Source organism: Alexandromys fortis, unplaced genomic scaffold (genome assembly GCF_014885135.2).
Source record: "Alexandromys fortis isolate MF-2015 unplaced genomic scaffold, M_Fortis_MF-2015_v1.1 scaffold_57, whole genome shotgun sequence".
Lineage (NCBI taxonomy): Eukaryota > Metazoa > Chordata > Mammalia > Rodentia > Cricetidae > Alexandromys > Alexandromys fortis.
Window position 1 is genome coordinate 8,248,706 of NW_026067941.1, and position 20,589 is coordinate 8,269,294.

At 37.4% G+C, this 20,589-nt stretch overlaps 1 protein-coding gene across 5 annotated transcripts in view; it reads right to left on the minus strand.

Moving 5' to 3' along the window:
• Window positions 1–20,589, minus strand: part of Braf (B-Raf proto-oncogene, serine/threonine kinase) — a 132,785-nt gene that overhangs the window by 24,848 nt on the left and 87,348 nt on the right. For 3 of the 5 annotated variants that reach the window (XM_050147888.1, XM_050147883.1, XM_050147884.1), the window contains 4 exons: window positions 16,429–16,565; window positions 15,220–15,337; window positions 11,669–11,753; window positions 10,727–10,903 (listed from right to left, as the gene is read on the minus strand). In XM_050147888.1, the coding sequence (XP_050003845.1) occupies window positions 10,727–10,903; window positions 11,669–11,753; window positions 15,220–15,337; window positions 16,429–16,565 (517 nt within the window). Of the gene's footprint in view, window positions 1–10,726; window positions 10,904–11,668; window positions 11,754–15,219; window positions 15,338–16,428; window positions 16,566–19,435; window positions 19,556–20,589 lie in introns of all 5 variants that reach the window. The other 2 variants (XM_050147887.1, XM_050147885.1) reach the window with 1 other exon arrangement.

A 20,589-nucleotide genomic window follows, 5' to 3' on the forward strand; every position in this document is an offset into this window, starting at 1 on the left:
TTTTTTTGAGACAGGGTTTTTCTGTGGCTTTGGAGCCTGTCCTGGAACTAGCTCTATAGACCAGGCTGGTCTCGAACTCACAGAGATCCGCCTGCCTCTGCCTCCCGAGTGCTGGGATTAAAGGCATGCACCACCATTGCCCGGCTACACGGCCCAAATCTTGTTGCATATGCAGTCTCTGCTTTATCTTTTACTAGTTATAAATACAAACCTTTCACCCAGTCAAGCCTATTTATCCAAGTCCTTGAAATCCCACCTCTTTCAATGTATCCCTCCTGTACCTGTCCCCAAATTGGCTTCCATTCTACTTCCCAGTTATTCATACTCTAAGATGAACATTCTTATTTTCTAACAAAAAAACCCAATGGAAAGTGATCTCTCACTGTTCAGTTATGTAGTAATTAAGGCAATAGCATGATCTTTGCTTTGCTTAGTTTTTCATGTGCCTATGTTTCTTTTCATTTAGAATGCAAATTCCACTAGACTATGAAAGTCTGGTGAAGACAATCAATTTTTTTTTTTTTTCTGTTTTTTGAGACAGGGTTTCTCTGTGGTTTTGGAGCCTGTCCTGGAACTAGCTCTTGTAGACCAGGCTGGTCTCGAACTCACAGAGATCCCCACCTGCCTCTGCCTCCCGAGTGCTGGGATTAAAGGCGTGCGCCACTACCGCCCGGCTGAAGACAATCAATTTTAAAGACAGCATGACATTTTTATAAAACATTAATACTAGTGAGGAGGGAATTTTCTAATAATGACATTATATTATTGTTGTTGTTATTGTCTTTTAGAGACAGGGTCTCATTATGTAGCTCTGGCTATGCAGTCCTAGAACTCACTACATAGACCAGGTGACCTTGAACTCACAGAGATCTACTGCCTCTACTTCCTAAGTGCTGGGACTAAAGGCACCAAGCCCACAAACATATTATTTTAAAGTCAACGATAGGTCACACATCCTTTGTTATTCTAAATTATCCATAAAAACTATCTTTGTTTTTGATTTTATTTCTATTTATTTCCAATGCATAGAATAGGGCCTGACAGGTGTGAAACATTGAATACATGTCTGTCAAATCAACTACAATAGATGCAAGTTATCTGTCTTATTACTGGAGAAAACATATTAAAAACACTTCTGTTAAGTTCTGACTTAAAATCAGAATATAGAATCAAAGTCATATCATGAGCACTATTAAAAATAGATTTATAAATAGTTCAGACTGTTTGCACCTTATCGTTGTTAAATATCCTCATATTCCAGATAAACATCAAGATGTTGATTATATTTTAAACAAAAATTTCATTTTGAATTACTTTATCCAAAGCAATCCTTTTCATTTATTATACTTTCACTTCACGCTAGTTCCTTCACAACATTTATTACAATCTGAAATGATCTTGTCATGACTCTGGGCTCCTGCTACAACATCAGCACTACTCTTTTTTTTTTTAAGATTTATTTATTTATTATGTATGCCTATAGGCCAGAAGAGCGTACCAGATCTCATTAAAAATGGCTGTGAGCCATCATGTGGTTGCTGGGGATTGAACCAGTGTCCTCTGGAAGAGAAGCCAACACTCTTAACCTCAGAGCCATCTCCCCAGCCCCATATCACTACTCATATAGCAAAAGAAAAGAGGTCAGTTATAGGCCTCAACTGCTTTAAAACCTTTAAAGATTTATTTCCTTATTTGTGTATATGTATGTGTTTCTGTTTGCCAGCCACACCAGTGCACATGCCTGTGAAGGCCAAAGAGAGTGCTGGATTCCCTGGAATTACAGTTACAGGCACTTATGAACTGCCCAATGTGGGTTTTGGGAACTGAACCTGGGTCCTCTGAGTAGCAGTAAAGTATTCTTTACTGCAACCTTGCTAGCCCTGCTTTATAACTTTTGCAACGCCACAGAAAAATAAGAACATGTGAAGATAAAACTTGTCCCAAGGAAGTTTTTTTTTTTTTAAGGATGGCAAGATCTTGAATAAATGAGAAAAAAAAGGAGGTGGGTTAATGAGAGTGCTGGTATGAAGTGAACGACTTTAAAAAAGGAAGCTAATACATTCCCCCTTTAGAGGCTTATTTACTCTTAGCTCAAGCTGACCCAAACTCACAGAGATCTTACCTCCACTTCCCAAGGGCTGGAATTATACACTCAAGCCACCATGTCTCACAAAAGTATTGGCCTTCTAGTTAGGAGGCTATTACTGTTCTTTTTCTAAATGGACATGATTTGCTCATTAAACTGCTTTCTAAATAACTGCTTATGGCCAAAGAGAAATGTTGCTATCTGCTTTGATCAGAATGTAGTGACCAGTGGAAACTAACTGCAGACTCATAACTAGTCAAAGTGCTAAGAATGACTGTTGGTGTTCAGTCATAAGCGGGACATCTCTATCATCTCTACCAAGAAAGAAAGCAAAGCAAATGAAAGATCTGGAGAACTGGAGCGGAGACTGTGTGAACACTGACTTCAGGGCATGACCTGACTGATTATCTGTACAACATCTGCATGGGACTTGGTCCACACCAGCATCCTGTCAAGGGGAAGGGTTGGGGAGATCTGAGGGGTCATAGGTCCCAACCACCCCAATAATAAACAGTAGGTTTATACAAAAATATGGAGACACAAGGAAGGGAAGGGAAGAGAAGGGAGGGGAGGGGGGGAAGGGAGGGAAGGAGAGGGGAGGGAAGGGAAGGGATGGAAAAGGTGTTCCTGATAGGTAGCATTAATCACTTCTAGAAATCTGATAGAAACACAGCAAGAATAAAATACGTAAAACTGCAGGGTTCAAGAGAGAAAGTTTAAATCTCTAATGGGTAGTTTGTATATTTTTTAGTTGTGCTTTATAGTGGCCTCAATTCTATTTTTTACTTTGATTTAATAAATAGTTGCTTTCACTTTTAAGGAATTTGTTGAGGGGGCTGGAGAGATGGCTCAGCAGTTAAGAGCACTACCTGCACTTAGAGAACCTGAATTAAATTCCCAGCACTCACGGTGGCTCACAATTATTTGTAACTCCAGTTCCAGGGTCACTGATGCCCCTTTCTGGCCTCTGCAGGCATGGAGGTACCAACATGGTACACAGAAATAATACATGCATAACACTCATACATATTCAGAATTCATTGAGTTACTGATACATAAAACATAACGTACAAACTTTAAGTGTGCAATGACTAGCCAAATCGAGATAAAGAACACCCTCAAAAGGTTTTTAATAGGCAGGTAAGATGGTTTAGTAGGTAAAGGAGCCTGCTGCTGAGCCTGACACCTTGAATTCATTCTTCCAGACCTACATGGTGAAAGGACAGAACCATCTGGCAGTACTTCTCCTCTGATTTCTACATAGCGATGAGGTATATGCACCTACCAAGCATAAATAAATCTTACCAGCATGTATTATGAGGTTCGAGTGATCTTTATCCTTGCTGAGACTTCTGTACTACAGGTTCTGAAAAGGGGCATTCTGGTGGGGATGTGGTGCTGGCTCACTTTATACTGTAAATGTACCTTTTCTTGATGGCTAGCTGTTAAATGTCTGCATGTACTTACTGGTCATTCATATAACATCTTCAATAAGGTACTTTGCACCCCTATCTCCCCCAACCCCTTTCTGAGACAGGATCTTACGATAATGCTAAGATGGACCTTGAACTCTTAATCCTCTTTCCTTGGCCTCTGAAGGTCAGAAATTACAAAAGGTGCCACCATATCTGGTTTCTCTGACTCTTTGAGAGGTATGGTATTATTATTTTGTGTGTTTTGCCTGCATATATGTTTGTATACCACATGTATGCTTGGTGTCTGAGAAGCCAGAAGGGGGTTTTAGATACCTTGGACTGGAGTTAACAGCTGGTTGTTGGTGATTAGAACTAAACTTGGGTCCTTAGCAAGAACAGCCAGTACTCTTAGCTGTTGAACCATTTCTCCAGCCCCTATGCTTGATTATTGAATTTAACAGTTCTTAATATACTTTGAAGACTTTTTATCAGATATATTTTCACATATTTTCTCCAAGTATATAACTTCTCTTTTCATTTTCTTTTGTTCATCTATCTCTTCCTACCACACTAGGGACGGAACAGAGGGTTTCACAAAGGCTAGGCAGTGCTCTACCAATGAGTTATATATCCTCAGACAGATTTTCATTTTCATAATAGCGTCTCTGGAAGAAAACTAATTTTAAATTTTGATGTACCTCAAGCCCTTTCTTTCCTTTCCTTTTTGTGTTCTAAGAAATCACTGCTTATTCTTTTACTACAAGGATTTTCTCTTTTATTACTTGAAATATTAGATTTTGTATTTAATCCACTTCAAATAAATGTTTGTTTTGTGCCATCTAACAGTTAATTGTTTAATTTTCCTATATGAATGCCTACTGGTTATAGGAAATATTTGTTAAAGAACTATCTTCATGAATTACATCAATACCTTGGTTAAAAAAATCAAATGAAGCCAGGCGGTGGTGGCGCACGCCTTTAATCCCAGCACTCAGGAGGCAGAGGCAGGCGGATCTCTGTGAGTTCGAGGCCAGCTTGGTCTACAAGAGCTAGTTCCAGGACAGGAACCAAAAACTACGGAGAAACCCTGTCTCGAAAAAATTAAAAAAAAAAATCAAATGAAGAAAATACATATATTGGATATATAACTAAGTTCCTGTTCTCCCACAATGATTTATAAACACACACACGCACACACACACACACACACACACACACACACACACACACACACCTGTCTTGATTACTATGATCTTATAGTAATATCTGAAATTTCTAACTAAAGTTCAACTTTGTTATCCACCCAAATTGTTGACTTTCTTCTCTTTCTCATTTTTTTCCCCTGATCTTCTGTTTTCTCTCTTCCATCTTTTAAAATTCCTTCCTGAAACAGGGAATCGGGTAGCCCAGACTGGCCTTAAACTCTGACTCCAACTTCACTTCTGAAGGGCTGTGATTATAAGTGTGTACTACCACAAATGGTTTCAAGTATCTAAGCTATAAATATTTAGCCACCACACTTCCATATAACTGGTCAGATTAGTCTGCCAATTTCTAAATTTATGTCTGTTCCTATTGTGACTAGCATCATGTTGTAGCAAGAGAACAACTTGGGAAGAATTAAGCACTTAGTGATATGGGGTCTTCTAATATGTCAATATGATACTTTTGTATTCTTTTCACTTCCTAGTTGGAACATGCATTTGAGAGGGTAGTAAATGCCCCATGGATTACTAAGTACATCGCTGGCCTGAACAGAATAGATATGTAAATAAATACAGAATTTCATACTATTCTTTCATTTTTGTAATCCATATCAAACATCCACAAGCTGAAACATAAAGCCAGAGACATAATATTATTTACAAAAAGGTAACTAACTAAATGGATGGTCTTTTCAACAAAAGCTGCGGAATAACTGGATATGCACATAGGGAAAAAGAAAAGAGCCTCAACTGCTACCTCAGACACAAGTCATCTAAAGTGGACCAACGACCTAAATGTAAAAGTAAAAATGATACATTTTATAAGAAAATGGAGAATTACTACCACCATTTATAAATGCAAAATATTTTGACATTTTCCAAATATTTTATATAATCTGGTTGCATAACCTTTATACTTTCTTGTGAGGCAGGTGAAGTAATTCTGTCCACGCAGAGAGGAAACCTGAAGAGCAGAAGTGAAATGAGCAAAGAGACATGGGAGAAGGAAAGATTCTGAGCACTCAGATTTGGGTCTGATCTCCATCTGTGTTAATTACCCTAGGAGCATCTTATAATCTTTCTCTTTTTGGTTTTTCAAGACAGGGTTTTTGGGTAGCCCTGGCTGTCATCCAAACTAGCTCTATAGACCAGACTGGTCTTGAACTCAAAGATCCACCTGCCTCTGCCTCCCAAGTGCTGGGCTTAAAGGCATGTGCCATTATCATGTGACTACAATCTAGCTTTAATTCACTAATCTGTAACATGGAGATGATAGTGTTTATTTTGATATATTCTCAAGAATTACTTTATATATTTAACGAAAACCCAGTAAGTGCTACCCAACAACTGTTCTTGTTTAGTCTTAGAGATAAAACAAGGTACTTAACACTGTAGTGCAGAAGATAGAAAATAAAAGATTATGTCAGTAAAATACACAGTGCACCACATACCGTTAACTGTGCCAGGTATGTGTGGGAATGCTGAACTGTAGGGGTTGACTTTTAGGTGAAAGAGGACCTCTAATGAGGTAAGATAGTACACATTAAGGGATGAGACTATACCAAGGACAAGGAGAAAAGGACAGAGCCCTGTGACAGACACAGGGCTTCCATATACAAAGAATAGCAAGAAGGCAAAGTGTGGCACTGCCTGGATGAAAAGCACAGATAATCTGAGAAGTAACAGAAGAGCTGGGGGAGGGGATGGAGAGACCACCGGTGTGCTAGGTGCAGCGAGACAGGCCTAGTTGTGAAACTTTACTCTCCCCACATAGAACTTTGGTTTTCATTACAAAAGAAATATGGGGGGATTAGCAACACAATCTGTTTTGACAGGGCCAAACAAGCCACTGTGTCGAAACTAAATTGAGGTAGTAAAATGTGGAAACTGGGAGATAGGAGTTAATTCAGGTATGAGAATGGGAGCTTGAGTAGGAAGATAACTTAAATAACTGACAAGAAGTTATAAGGCTCTGGATATTCTTTTAAATAGACATATCGAGCCGGGTGGTGGTGGTGCACGCATTTAATCCCAGCAATCGAAAGGTAGAAGCAGGTGGATCTTTGTGAGTTCGGGGCCAGCCTGGTCTAACAAGAGCTAGTTCCAGGAAGAGGCTCCAAAGCTAAAGAGAAACCCTGTCTCGAAAAAAACAAAGGGGAGGAAAAACCCACACACACACACAACAAAACGATACACTGAGTGCTAGGTGTGGTGGTGCACACCCTGGTCTACACGGTGAGTTCCAGGACAGCCAGGACTATAGAGAGGAACCCTGTCTCAATGCAGCAACAAAAAACAGATAAAATGAGAGTTATGTGGCATGAACAAAGAGAGGACTCGAGGATCACTGTATGATGTTTGAGATGAGCAGCTGCAAGAACAGCAGGGCTGAAGAACAGGCTAGAGGAGAAGACAGCAGCTGAGTTCAAGATCTAGTAAACACAAGACATTAGACAAGCAGACATGTTGAGCAGACAGTCTGACATGAGAGTCTTAAGTACAAGTGAAATGAAGTAGCAGAAAGGGTACTGAACTGATTTTAAAGTAATTTTCTTTCACACCATAAAACTGAATGAGATCCCAGAGGGGCAGAGGATCAATCAGTTGAGAAGCAGCTACTAGTGGGATAATCAGAAAAATATGCTTTGGTATAGATTTCTTCAACCTCATATGTTTGTGAACCATTTGTAGATCATATTAAAATGTAGATTCAATTCAGAAGATCTGAGGTAGTGTTTACAATTCAGTATTTCTAAATTTCAGGGTTCCCAGGCAGATGCTACTCAGACCATCTTGACTAACAAGAGATTAAGAATACGATTAAGCAGAGAACAAAGAATGTTACCCAAAGAACTGGATTAACTGTACCCTGTTTATGACAGATCAAATAAACGGAAGACTAAGAATTTAACCACTGGATCTAACAGCACGGATGCCCAGGGAACTTTCTTTTTCTATTTTTAAAAAAGGGTCTCTCATTCTGTGACCCAGGATGGGACTGTAAGTGCATGCTACCCCTTCCTGCTCAACACATTTTCTTAATGAAATGATAAGCAAGATCATCAGGTGATATTCTTAGGGAAGGGGCTTGGGGTCTGAGGACAGAGGAATGGTGGTGTCTAGGAGAGAGGACGAGTAAATGAACCATGGACTGCAGGAAATATTGTATGGCATTAAGGGCTGAGGCTGGTAAAAGGGTTGTATAATTTGGAAAAGCGACATAGTACAAAGCTCAAAGGCCTTCACTGGGGAGCCCAAGTGTCTGAGGCAAGTTACATGGTCTTTCTATATGCACTGACTCACTGGTTATTGAAGAATAAGTGAGAAATCACATATAAAATATACAGAACAATGTCTGATACATTGTAAGGGCATATATAATTGTTAATACACAAATACTGTACTGAAGCACTACAAATATATCTGGCACTTAAATAAATGAGGGAGCTAGTGAGTAAATAATATCCAGCAGAACTGGGATCAGAAAACAGTATTTATTAATCAGCAATGATGTGCAAAGAGTAAAAAGGAAGGCAAAGCCTGGTTCTATAATTATAAAATAGTAACAAAACGATTGTGTACAGTATTAATATACACAACTATTAAGACACACAAAACGTATTAGATCATCAAAACCAGTTATTTCTGGATAGTAGATTACAGGCATATATTTGTGTTTACATTTTTCATATGATTTTTTATTACTTTGAAGTAAGTTTAGTTTGAAATTAAGACAAACAACAACAAAAGATAGTGCAAAGATCACTCATATTCCCACCCTAACTAATCCTGTTAAGATTTTTACATTTGCTTTCTACGTTTTCAAAGTTTATACGAAATCTTTTCCTTGCTGGAGACAACCACCACTGAACTCGGTATCTTCTAACCCTATTTTCATATACATATATACAACACTAAAAAATACAAATACGAGCCAGGTGTGTTGAACCGCACACCTTTAATCCCAGCACTAGTGGAAAAGAGAGAGGCAGTTTTTCCCAGTCTCGTCTACACAGTGAGTTCCAGCCCAGCTAGGGCTAAGTAAAATCCAACCTCCAAAAAGCAAAAACAAAACCCCAGATACCCAAATATCTACTTTAGTGGTTGATGATAGAACAGGGGGAAATATTTACTTATGCAAATTGGTATGCAACTCGCTTTGGGGGGAGGGGGAACAAAAACAAAAACAAATAACTATCTTAGTTGGGCTGTAGTGGTGCGTGCCTGTAGTCCTAGCACTTGGGAGGCAAAGGCAGGTGGATCTGTGAATTCAAGGCCAGCCTGGACTACAAAACGAGTTCCAGGACAGCCAGGGCTGTAAACTTTGATTTGAAAAACCAAAAAAAAAAAAAAAAAAAAAGACAAAAAAACCCCAGACAAACAAAAATCTTAAGAGTCCCGTTTTTGAACTATGCAATACAACACAGAAAAACTAATATTAAACCAAATAGTATGCTGTTGTTGTTGTTGTTTTGAGGCAAGTTCTTAACATATTACAAGCTGGTTTGGACTCTGAGCTTCCTGCCTCCAGCTCCCAAGTGCTAGTGGTTACAGGCTGCGTATGCCACTACAATCAGCAAAATTGCATAATAGTTTTAAACTTTTTTTTTTTTTTTTTAAAGACAGGGTTTCTCTGTGAAGTCCTGGCTGTCCTAGAACTTACTTTGTAGATCAGGCTCGCCTCGAACTCACAGAGATCTGCCAGGCTCAGCCTCCCAAGTGCTGGGATTAAAAGTGTGCAACAGTACTGCCTGGTAGTTTTTAAATTCTTTTGATGAAGACAATTCAAATGAATCCTAAAACTACAGCATTCCTTGTGAATTTTAACACTTAAAGGTTAAAATAGCTGAAAAGAACACTATTTCCAATAGGCTACAAGTATCAACATTTAAACATTTTGATATTCAATGGCAATGATTTTTAGGCAGAACATTGCTTTAACTGGCCTGGAACATGCTGTGTAGACTAGACAATCCTCCTTCCTGTCTCCCAAGTGTTGGGGTCCTGGCACGTGCCACCATGCCTGGCTACAAATGTTTTCCTTTTTTTTTTTCTTTTTAAAATTTTATCTTTTTTAATCTCCCCAAGGAAACTAATACATTTTCTCTTGGTGAGAATGGTAACGTCTCCTTTCGTTGGATCTGTTCTCCCAGCGCATCCCCCCCCCCCATGTTTTGGCCTTTCATGTCTATCAGACTTCTCCTCTAACGTCTGCAGATTAGACAATTTGTTTTATTCAGACTAAGTGGGGGACTAGAAAATTGTCTGGCTTATTGTTTGTAAATTGTAGAATGATACCCTTTCCTCCTGGTCTGGTAAGGTTCCCTAGAGAAGACTCTTAGGACTTGTAGGGAGTCAGGTTTGGCTGCTAATATCTGGGAACCAAAAAGAAGAGGTTGGGATTATTCAGTGGCAGAACACATGTTCTAGGGATTAGACTGAGGGCGAATCCCCACAACACACACCAAAACTGTCTGCAATGGAAGGCACATTTGGTGAGTACACACTCACTCCATCACACTGTTTTGGAAAAATGTTCAAGTCCTAGACATAGCAGAATTTCTCAGCTAGAATCACAATATAGATAGTCACTTAAAACTTTAATAATTGACCATTTTGCAGCAGAAAATACAGGCATGTAAAAGAAAATGATTTGAAAGCACAGATAATAGTAACATATTTTTCATTAACTAGTAATGGCTTTATTTTAGTGGTGGTGGATTTTTTTTAGGGGGGGAGGGAGCCAGAGGTCCTGCTTTTCTATACTTCCACTGTTCACATAAATCACTGTGAACTAATTAATCATCATTTGCAATTATAAAGTTCTTGTCAAATATTACACTCCTTATATACTTTAAAGGCTGAATTAGAGAAATATTTTTTAATAAGCTAGTGCTAGCTATTAATACCCCTGCATAAAAACTTAAAATGCAATCTGTAAGAGGTATTATTAGGGCCTTAAAGTATCCATAAGTGGTTTTCAAAAGTCATATATAAAGATTTAACAGAACTGAACTTACTCCATGCCTTGTGCAGTCTGCCGTGCAATATCTATAAGTTTGATCATCTCAAATTTGGTCTCGATGATGTGGAGATGGTGATACAGGCTGGAGCCCTCACACCACTGGGTCACAATAGCCAGCTGTGGCTTTGTTGAATAGCCCATGAAAAGTAGGATATTCACATGTCGCGTTTTCCTGTGAAGAAGAAACGTGACAATGAGTAACAATTCTTCAAAGAGAGACACATCAGTCCACCAATAATATGCTCCCAGTCAAAAGTACTAGAAACAAAATAAAGTAAATTATCTAGTCTATTCAGAAATATATTATTTAAGTATATTGAGTGAGGAAGTAGAGGTTGTTTGTGTTTAAGTGGTTCTAAACATTAGGAAGTTTTCTTATGTAAAAGCAAAATCATTTTCCTCTAATCTCTATAACTAGCTTCCTTGTTCTGCTCTCTACAATATAACTATGTACCCTCTTGAATACCTTCTCTGCTTTGAAATCTCAGTTTTGTTGAGCATTTCCCTTACATAAAGTTATAACTCCAGAATTTTCCCTATGTAAGTCTTCTTATCATGGATTTACTCTTATTTGTCAATATTCCTCAAGTCCTAGAGCCCAGGGCTTTTTATTTCCTTCTTCCTTTTTTTTTTTTTTGTTGGTTTTTTTTTTTTTTTGTTTTTGAGACAGGGTTTCTCTGTAGCATTTGGAGCCTGTCCTGGAACTAGCTCTTGTAGACCAGGCTGGCCTCTAACTCACAGAGTTCCAACTGCCTCTGCCTCCGGAGTGCTGGGATTAAAGGCGTGCACCACCACCGCCCAGCTGAATATATCTTCTGTATACAGTACTAAATGATACTGCAATCAGGAAAACAATATGAATAGAAACTGTAAGTAGATACATTATGTCTTTCTACTTGAAGTAAATCCACTGGAAAACAGTGATCTATTAGCTCACCTGAGTACTCCTACTTCATTTTTGAAGGCCTGTAACTGTTGAGGTGTGGGTGCTGTCACATTCAACATTTTCACTGCCACATCGCCTGAAAAAAAATTGTTATTCCAAAATTTCAAATTATGAAATATGAAATGTTCCTGGGCATTTTTGCTAATTATCTCAGTAAAAGAAATTATATTTAACTATCTAGTAATAAACTGTACTTTCCTTCTTTTTTTGTTTTTACGGTTTTTCAAGACAAGGTTTGTCTGTACAACAGCTCTGGCTATAAAGGAACTTCCCCTGTAGACCAGGCTGACCTTGAATTCAGAGAGATCCACCTGCCTCTGCCTCCTGTGTGCAAAGCTGGGACTAAAGTTGCCTAGCCTGTTTTTTTCTTTTTTTTTTAAAAAATATATACTATGGAACACACACATCTCCCAACCCCCACACAAAGCTACTAACAATGATAATCCTTTACTACTATTTCAAGATATAAGCTACAATAATGTCAACTTTTTTCTCCTGGGAATTTAGTTTAGCCAATAAGTACTCAGAGAATTTTCTTAATTATTTGACAATGTTAAATGAGGTGTTATTTACTAAGTGAGTTATGAAACTATGGACAACAGGTCCAGTGGAGCTCAGTTTAAAATAAAAACTTGCAAATTGTTACCCAAAAGAGAGACAAATATGACTCCCTTATAAAGTCAACTGGAAAATTATTAAAATTATGGTATTTTAAATCTAACTTTTTTTTGAGGGGGTTATTTTGAGACAGGGTTTCTCTGTATAGCCTTGCCTTCCCTTAAACTCTCTCTGTACACCAGGCTGTCTTCAAGCTCACAGGGATCTGCCTGCCTCTGCCCCCTGCTGGGATTAAAGGCTTGCGCCACCATGGCCAGGCTTAAATTTAACTCTTACACACTGCTGGCAGATGTATAAACTGGTACAATTAATTGGCAGCACTGATGGGAATATCTGTAAAACCACAAGTAAGCATATGGTGTAGGTCTATAATTCTCTGCTAGGCATATAGCCAGTAAAAATATACACATATGTTCTTCAAAGGCATGTAACTAAAAATATACACCGCAGCATCATCCAGAATAGCACCAAACTGTAAACTACCCAAATGCTTATTATATAGCAGATGGAAATCAAGTTATGGTTACACAATGGATATTACTCAGAGAAGGAATGACAGACACACAAACACCCAATAACACTGATGGATCTTACAATAGTGAGAAAAGGAGTCGCACAAAAACAATCTACACATTATATCCTACTGAAGTCAGGATGTTAGTTATCTTTGCAAGGAGAGCGAATAAAGAGGGCACGCAGCAACCTTCTAAAAGGCTACAAACATTATGCTTATTAATCACAAATGTATTTACTTGGTGAGTTTCAATTATCTGAACATATAAATAATATATATACATGTATATAAAACTACCATTTATCTTTTTCTTAATTATCAAAGTAATATAGTATTCATTCTATCAGTTATACCACCTAATACTGTTGACCACTTAAATGTTTCAGGAAAGCATAGATAAAAAATTCCCCATAATTATGGCACTCAGAAATAACCCTTGTCATGTATGTGTGTGTATATATATATATATATGCATGTATATATCCTAAGTTTATCTGTATATGCAGTATACTTACTGAATGCATATAAAATAACCTTATAAAGAATTCATATAGCATTGTTATACTGTTAATTTTATATAGGATATTTAAAAAGATTTATTTATTATGTATACAGTGTTCTGCCTGCATGTACGCCTTCACTATAGGCCAGAAGAGGGCACTGAGACTCATTACAGATGGTTGTGAGCCATTATGTATTTGCTGGAAAATGAACTCAGGTCCTCTGGAAGATCAGCCAGTGCTCTTAACCTCTGAGCCATCTCTCCAGCCCTAATATAGATCTTTAACATGAAGGTATTACACATGCAGCTTTAAGCAATTCAATATATTAGACACATTTCCATATCACTGTAGCTCTATTATGTAATTCTGACTCTTATATAACCACCTATGGATATATCAATCAATGTGTTCATCAAACCTTCTACTAGTGAGTGTTCAAGTCTATTTTCACTTTCCATCTTTACCATCCCTCTGGGGAGTAAACTTTCCTAGGTATCAACCTGTTCATTACTGTCAAATTACTTGCTCAGACTAAATGAACAGTCTCCCAAATTTTCATATTTCCACATCACCAAGAGGTAAATAAGCAGGATCATAATCACAAACTACATGTGATCAATTTAAATTATTATTTGTTCTTTTGGGAGGAAAATTGTGATTTCTATCTTTTGAATTTGTACTCTCAGAAAACTGGTGATTGCTGGGAGGTGGTGGCACATGCCTTTAATCCTAGCACTTGGGAGGCAGAGTCAGGCGGATCTCTGTGAGTTCGAGGCCAGCCTGGTCTACAAGAGCTAGTTCCAGGACAGACTCCAAAGCTACAGAGAAACCCTGTCTCAAAAAAAGAGAGAGAGAGAGAGAGAGAGAGAGAGAGAGAGAGAGAGAGAGAGAGAGAGAAAGAAAGAAAACTGGTGATGCTGAATATTGATTTTTGTTTTGTTTTGTTTTTGTTTTTGGAGACAGGGTTTCTCTGTGGTTTTTTGGAGCCTGTCCTGGAACTAGCTCTTGTAGACCAGGCTGGTCTCGAACTCACAGAGATCGCCTGCCTCTGCCCCCCCCCCCCAGTGCTGGGATTAAAGGCGTGCGCCACCACTGCCCGGCTGAATATTGAATATTTTATGTTTATTTATGATTTATACCCATAAAAGTATCAAAAGGAATACTTCTAAAAGGAAAACAAACTGTCTTTGGGACTGGATGGCTCAATGATCTTCATCTTTGTGAATCTCTACTGTAAAGTACTGACAGCAACCTTGGCTACTGTGAAGCCAGTTTTTATGTTCCAACATTTTTGTTAGAACTTCTGGAGGACTCCTGCATCTGATGAAAATCGTTTAATGATGCAAACAGTGAATATTCTGACTTCGTATTTGTTTTTGAGACAGTCTCTTGTAGCACTCAAGTTGGCCTTGAACTTCCTACTTAGCTAAAGATATCCTTGAACTCCTAATGTGTGTCACAAAGCCTGGCTTGTCCTCCACCCCTCAACCTCCCAAGACAGGCTTTTCTGTGTAGCTCTGGCTATTTTTTTAAAAATATTTATTTATTTATTTATTTACTTACTTACTTATTTATTTATTATGTATACAATGTTCTGTCTGTGTGTATGCCTGCAGGCCAGAAGAGGGCACCAGACCTCATTACAGATGGTTGTGAGCTACCATGTGGTTGCTGAGAATTAAACTCAGGACCTTTGGAAGAGCAGGCAATGCTCTTAACCGCTGAGCCATCTCTCCAGCCCCAAGCTCTGGCTATTTTTGAACTCAGAGATCCACCTGTCTCTGCCTTCACAGTGTTGGAATTAAGGGCATGTGCCACCACACCCAGCTTTGGTTTAAATTTTTAAAACAGAAAATTTTAAGCATATCCTACTTGTGCCAATGGCACCATATTACTAATATACATACCATGCCACTTTCCCTTGTAGACAGTTCCAAATGATCCAGATCCAATTCTTTGTCCCACTGTTATCTGTCCATCAGGAATCTCCCAATCATCACTTGAATCTCGTCTACCAAGTGTTTTCTCAAAAAAATATAGTGCAAAAGTCAAGTCAAGGCAAATAAAAGAAAAACCTTATGTTCCATGCTACATATATTGCTGCCTGACGGGAGGTTAGGAAGAGATCAAGGTCTTTTAAGAAAAGGAGAAAACAACAAAATGCCACCATGTTGAGGAAGCAAAAGTTACATTCAAGACTCAAAATAACAAAATTAAAATTAAGATGAGTCAATATTAGGACAGGAAAATACTTAAAAACAGAAATAACTGATGCTGGAGAGATGGTTCACAAGTTAGGAGCAGTGGCTGCTCTTCCATAGGACCTGAGTTTGAGTTCCAGCACCTACAAGGCAGGCCACAACCATTCCTAACTCCAGCCTCAGGGACCCTTTGCACTCTTCTGGCTTTCTTCGGCACTGGGCATGTAAATGTTGCACTTACACATTCAGTCACACACCCATATACATAAAATAATAAAATGGTAACTAAAAATTAATAAAAATAACTTACAACATGTTGAAATACATATTGTTATTCTTAAAATCAAAATAAAACAGTTTTTTTATTTTAACTATTTGGAGGACTATAGAGGTAAAATAACAACTTTATATCTGTGGCTAGTTTTGGCTTCAAATTCCTAAAAGTTTAAGTGAACAAGCTATGATAACTGTTGGTGCTAGATTTCCTTATATATATTAACTGATTTGATCATCAAAAAAGAAAAAAATAAATAAAAAGAAATCAACATACCAATTCCCTTTGTAAGGTAAAAGTAGGAGAAAGTTAATTTTCAAATGTGGGAGAATGTCATTTGGTAGATACTTGAATTCTGAGCCAGTTTTTAGAACATATATGCTTAATTATGCTTTCTGAATGCTTGTTTATACTTGTTCTCCTTATTTTAGAAACAGAATAACATTATTTTCCTTTCAAAATGACCTCTTAATTAGAAATGGGAACAAAAAAAATCAGTTTTGTGCAAATATACTTTATGTAAAAAAAACTATTAACTCAAATTTATTTGACAGAAACTTTATATCACACAGGCCTATTTTATATAAATGATAAAATTATATTTGGCTATGATTACAGGAAAATACATCACATATCCTTACCATTCGATTTCTGTCTTCTGAGGATGATGATGATTTCCTTTCCCGCTGAGGTCCTGGAGATTTTTGTAAGGCTTTCACATTAGTGAGTGAGCCAGGTAATGAGGCAGGAGGGGTGGCGGACAAACCTGTAGTTGACCCTAAATTAGAGGAAGGGGAAAATTATCCACATTAAGGAGGAGCAAGCATTAAGGAGGAGCAAGCACATTCACTTAACAGGGGAAGAAAGTGGGGGAGATCTAGACTTTAAAATGCAATGCATATTTAAATATTGGCCTTTTACAAAGGGTAGGCCAAAAGGGGCATTATTTGTGATTGGTACTGTAATTTCTTTTGGTTTTCTGGCCAATTTATGACCATTAAGATAGATAATAAAGAAATCTAGAAAAACATAATCTTTAAACCAGTGCACAATTTCTAAAATTTACTACCAGGTTCTTGTTCCTTTGATAAAAAAAATTAAAACATCAAAATCAATGCACAGGCATGGTACCCCACACCTTTAATCCTAGCACTTGGGGGCAGAGGCAGGAGGATCTCTTTGAGTTCCAGGCCAGCCTGGTCTACATAGCAAATTTCAGGACAGCCAGAGATACAAAATACAGAGACCCTGTCTCAAGAAACGAAGAAAATAATTAACAAAATGAAAACAAAAAGCCAACAGAATCAATGTAAAACTCTACAAAACAAACAATTTTTAAAATGATTTCAACGGCCTCAATATTTCAAAAACATGCCGGGTGGTGGTGGCACACGCCTTTAATCCCAGCACTCGGGAGGCAGAGGCAGGCGGATCTCTGTGAGTTAGAGACCAGCCTGGTCTACAAGAGCTAGTTCCAGGACAGGAACCAAAAGCTACAGAGAAACCCTGTCTCGAAAAAAAAAAAAAAAACAAAAAAAAAATATGGTCTTACTGTTAAAATGTTTCTTTCATATTAGCTCTAAGTTTATATAAGATCTCAAACTGTAGCTCTATTATTTAATAGATGATGAACAATGTCAGTGGTCCCTGGAATTTTTTCTATTAAATAAAAATTGTTACCTTTATTCCAAAGTTAATATAAACAAAGTTAAGTAGGCTTTTTTTAAATTACTATTTTATTGGATTTTTTTGTTTTATTTTGTTTTGTTTGTGTGTGGGTGCTTTGACTATATGCATACCATTTGTCTGCTTGGTGCTAGTGGAGAACAAAAGAGGATGTTAGATCCCTTTTGGTTGGGAACTGCCATGTGGGTGCTGGAAACCAAACCTGGGTCCTCTGGAAGAACAGCCAGTGCTCTTAACATCTGAGCCACCTCTCCAGAGCCTGGCTTTCTTTCCTTGTAAAAATTATTTATTTATGTTTATTTTATGTGTATCGGTATTATCCCCGCATGTGTATCTATGTGAAGGTGTTGGAACCTCTTGAGCTGGAATTAAAGACAGTGGTGAACTGCCATGTAGGTGTTGGAAACTGAACCTTGGTCCTCTGGAAGAGCAGCCAGTGCTCTTAACTACTGAGCCATCTCTCCAGTCCTGCGAAATAGGTGTTCAAGATTTTCTGAAAAATTTGGTATTATAAAGGTAAGCAAATAAATGCTACAGCATCCTAGTTGTATTTCAGATATATAGCAATATTTCATAAGGCAAGTGAGTTTTATAAGTAGTCTCAGTTAGCAGAAGCACATACGGTACATGGGACAGAGGAGTTTAGAGCAATGACTCCCCAGAGTGTATAGTGAATAGGTCTGAGACTTCCAGGCAGAATTTCTACACTCTGTAGCAAAAATCTCTAAGAAATTATAAAATATACTACTCTCAAGGGTAAAAAAGAGTCATGTTCTTTCAAATAGTAAGAATGCCAATGACAGAACTTAAATGCTAAATATGGACAGATATTTTATATCCGTTACATCATATTATAGCACCATAAGAAAGTTCTATGATTGCATAAGCAATTTTCTAAAAGAAAATGGTGTCTGGAATTTCTTCTAAATAGAGTGCAATACATCTTATACAAACCACTGATAACTTTGAACATTATAAAGCACTAACAACTTGCCCATGCTTCATGCACAGTTCTTATTTATTGTATTACTCAGTTTTATGACATCACCGAGTACTGAATGACACATCACTGCATCTATGGAACAACTAAGTTGGTGAAAAACTCCAAAGCACCATCATTATATTAAATATAGATCACTATATCAAGACAGTAAATATAATTGTAAAAAATATTTAAAATAAAATACCCAAATTTTATTTTAAAATTTAAAAGTTAGTTTAATAATAAATTCAAATATGACGGTTAAAATAGAAGACTACATGTAATTATATTACTAACTTCTCTCACATGAGGGCATAATTTAACATATATGGATTCAATTTTTCTGAACTCATGTTCATCTATTAGTCAATATATATATATATACACACACATACATATATATATCGCATATAAGGGGAAAATAAAGAACAAAAAATTACTTATAAAATCTCAAATAACTGTCAGAAGTCTCATAAAAATCTCTTTGGCCTCAAACCTGCCGGGATGCTCCTCCTGCCTGTTTCTCAAGTGCTAAGGTTACAGATATGAGCCAATACGCCCAGCATAAAAACCTTTTCGTGGGGGGGCTTCCATTTACATTTTTGTCTTCTTAAAATATATTAATATTATGTAATCGACGTTACCATTTAATAGACTAAAGTAAAAAGAATCCTGCCCATGACTCCCAGAATTTAAGAAGTTATCAAGACTCAACAGAAATAAGACAACAATAAACAAGATGGAAATCCCAACTCAGAATGTTCTTGCTTTAAAAATGTATAATGGATAGCATACAGAAAGCTTGCAGTAGTGAGTATGTGTGAAAGCACATTCAGAGCATTCCAGCCAGGCCAAGCAGAAATTTAGTATTTCAAAACTCTCACACTTACAAACACACGCTGTGAGGGTGAGGCACAAACAGAATCTCTAGTTTATATTTAGTTTGCTTGGGTGAAAACAAGAAAGAAGAGCCCAACTACCTCTGAACACTGGGCCAGGCTCAAAATCAAACACTATTTCACTGGGGACAGAATGTAGGAGGGGGCTGGGAGTCCGGGATTGGTATTTCCGAAGACAGCGCATCAGCTGGTTCAAGGGGGCTGTTAGAAGAGAAAGAGAGGGGCAGGCAAACACAGGAAGACAGACACACAGAAGAAATGAAAGAAGTCATGGGGAATAAATTATATGAACTGAAGCCTGCTTCACAAAATAATTCTGGACGGTTTTTTTTTTTTTTAAAAATCTGCTTATATTTTCATAAAAACCCCAATGAATTTTTTAAAAGTGACTCATAACAAGGATAAGAAATGCATAGGTACTATGCAGGCTGTTTACTAAGTTAACTGTGATGCTAACATGATGGAACATTTAAATGCTGGATGTATTGGGCAAAATTATCGCAGCCACAGCTATTAAGACATATGAAAGTCAAACTGGCAGCAACAATAACTGGCAGGCTCATGGAATAACAAACAACAAAAACTCTTAAATACCTATGTGATACAGTTAATACTAAGTACATAATTCATGCTTGTTATTTGATATCCTCACAAGAGGACAGCACCATAACAATATATGGCTTATATCGTATTTACTCAGTATAAAATATTGAGTCTGGGTTTGGACCTATTTTGAAGATAAGGAAGATCAGAGTGAAGAACCCGGCTCTAGGCATAATGTACAGCTAATATGGTCTTCCTTATAAGACAGAAGACCTCTTGCAAGAAAACTTCAAGACAGTCTCGAATGCCATCTCTTAGCAAATATATGGCGTACATTATTACAGAGTTTTCTTGTTTTTTTTTTTTTTTTTTTTTTTGTCAGTCTTGCTATGTAGACTTAGGCTAGTGTCAAACTCACATTCCTCCAGTCTCAGCTAGAATCACAGGCTTATGCTATCATCACACTTGGCTGAAAACACCATTTTCTTAAATAGTATTATCTTTCACTAGAGGGGAGGCTAGATGGAAATCCCATCTAGAATAACATTAAGAAATCCTAATGAAATTTCTCATGTATATATTTTCTTTACTATACCAAAAGGATAACTGAATTTTTCCATTATAGTTCATTCCATTAATTAAATGTACATTTTAAATAGTTTTAGAAAGTTGATGAGAAATGCTTGATGAAG